Source organism: Naegleria gruberi, assembly GCF_000004985.1.
Source record: "Naegleria gruberi genomic scaffold NAEGRscaffold_1023, whole genome shotgun sequence".
In the NCBI taxonomy this organism is placed as follows: Eukaryota; Heterolobosea; class Eutetramitea; order Acrasida; family Naegleriidae; genus Naegleria; species Naegleria gruberi.
Window position 1 is genome coordinate 1 of NW_003162749.1, and position 1,441 is coordinate 1,441.

Genomic DNA, 1,441 nt, shown 5'->3' on the forward strand with positions numbered 1-1,441 from the left:
TTTTACGCTCTCAATGAATCTTGGTAAGTGTTCGTTGAAGTGAGGTTTCAGATATCATCGAATGATATCTTTTTTATTTTAATTTCAATTTAGTTTATGCCTCCTACTCGCATCTCCTAATTTTTTTCTTATCTTTACTAATACTATTGATAAGTTTTTTTATAAGAGCCATATTTATTAATCTCGGGACCTGCTAATAAAGATTTATATCCATTAAAGCAGGTCTCAAGGCTGAATCACCTTAAAGGTGAAACAGTCCCTGAGCTTTAATACCCATTAGTATAATTACTTGTTCTCAATCTTGTTTTTATTAATTTGCAATGTAACACTTGTTTTACAGAACCAAAATTTCAAATAGAGAAGAACACTTGTGATATTTTTGGTGTCTCTACAGTAATGTCAAGATTGGAAATATGTAGTAATATTAATATTAATGAGAAGGATAAGTTTGGAAACAATATCCTTCATTATCTCTTCTCTAATGGAAGAGGAATTGGTTGGATGCAATTTCTTTCCAAATTTTCACAGGACGAAATTAAATTACTTGGAACAGAATCAAACATTTTCGGTATTACCCCGAAATGGCTGTTTTACATGGCTACAACTTGGGAATAGGTGGTTTTAATAAGAAATTCTGTTTCGACTCTTTCGTTCAAACCTTTGGCAATACGGATTTTTCTTGAATGTTACTATTTGATGGATTAATGGTGAATGAAAAAATCTATTTTGCTTTCATTAATGATCAACAAATCAAAAAATATGAAGAATACAGAGATATTAACTTTAGAGATGAGAATGGAAGACATTTGGTTCACTATTCAACCAATTGTTTCAGTGCAACAATACAACATTTGGGTTTAGAATTGAAAGATGTTGTCTTTTGCAAAGATGATAATCAAACAATGCCCATCCAAACTTTTTACAATAGTTATCTTATAGCTTTGGACCATTTAGGACATATTGAGAATATGCCTAAATTGAACTTTTTTTCATATACTGATAACTTTGGAATGTGTAGATATTTATATTTATTAATGGGGTATAACATTAATACTCACTTATTGGTAACAGAAGCCAATACAATTGGATTTGATTACTCTTCAGGTGAACCTGAACTTGTATCATTGTGTACCCATTATTTGAACGGTCTTTATCATTTTTCAATTGAGAAAAGCCCTTTACAACAATTAAGAAATATCAAATACTATGGATGTATTGATGGAGACGATATTTCACATTATGTGACGAGATATTATTTGAGTTTAATTAAGAAAAATCCTGGAAGATATACAGACCATTCAATCATCCAAGTCTTAATTGCTCGAGGATTGAAACTTGATATTGTAAGAAACTTGGAGGGACAAACAGCTTTCGATTTAATGGATAAATTCACAGGAACGCCCCGAATGATGGCACTTGTGAAAGATTGAAGAAAGTTGTG

General features: G+C 31.0%; 1 protein-coding gene across 1 annotated transcript; it reads left to right on the top strand.

Moving 5' to 3' along the window:
- Nucleotides 1-704: 704 nt before the first annotated feature.
- Nucleotides 705-1,430, top strand: NAEGRDRAFT_77055 (uncharacterized protein; the record flags this gene model as incomplete). The annotated part of the gene is made up of 1 exon (XM_002667989.1): nt 705-1,430. The coding sequence occupies one exon, from the start codon at nt 705-707 to the stop codon at nt 1,428-1,430; it is 726 nt and encodes a 241-aa protein (XP_002668035.1).
- Nucleotides 1,431-1,441: the final 11 nt, after the last annotated feature.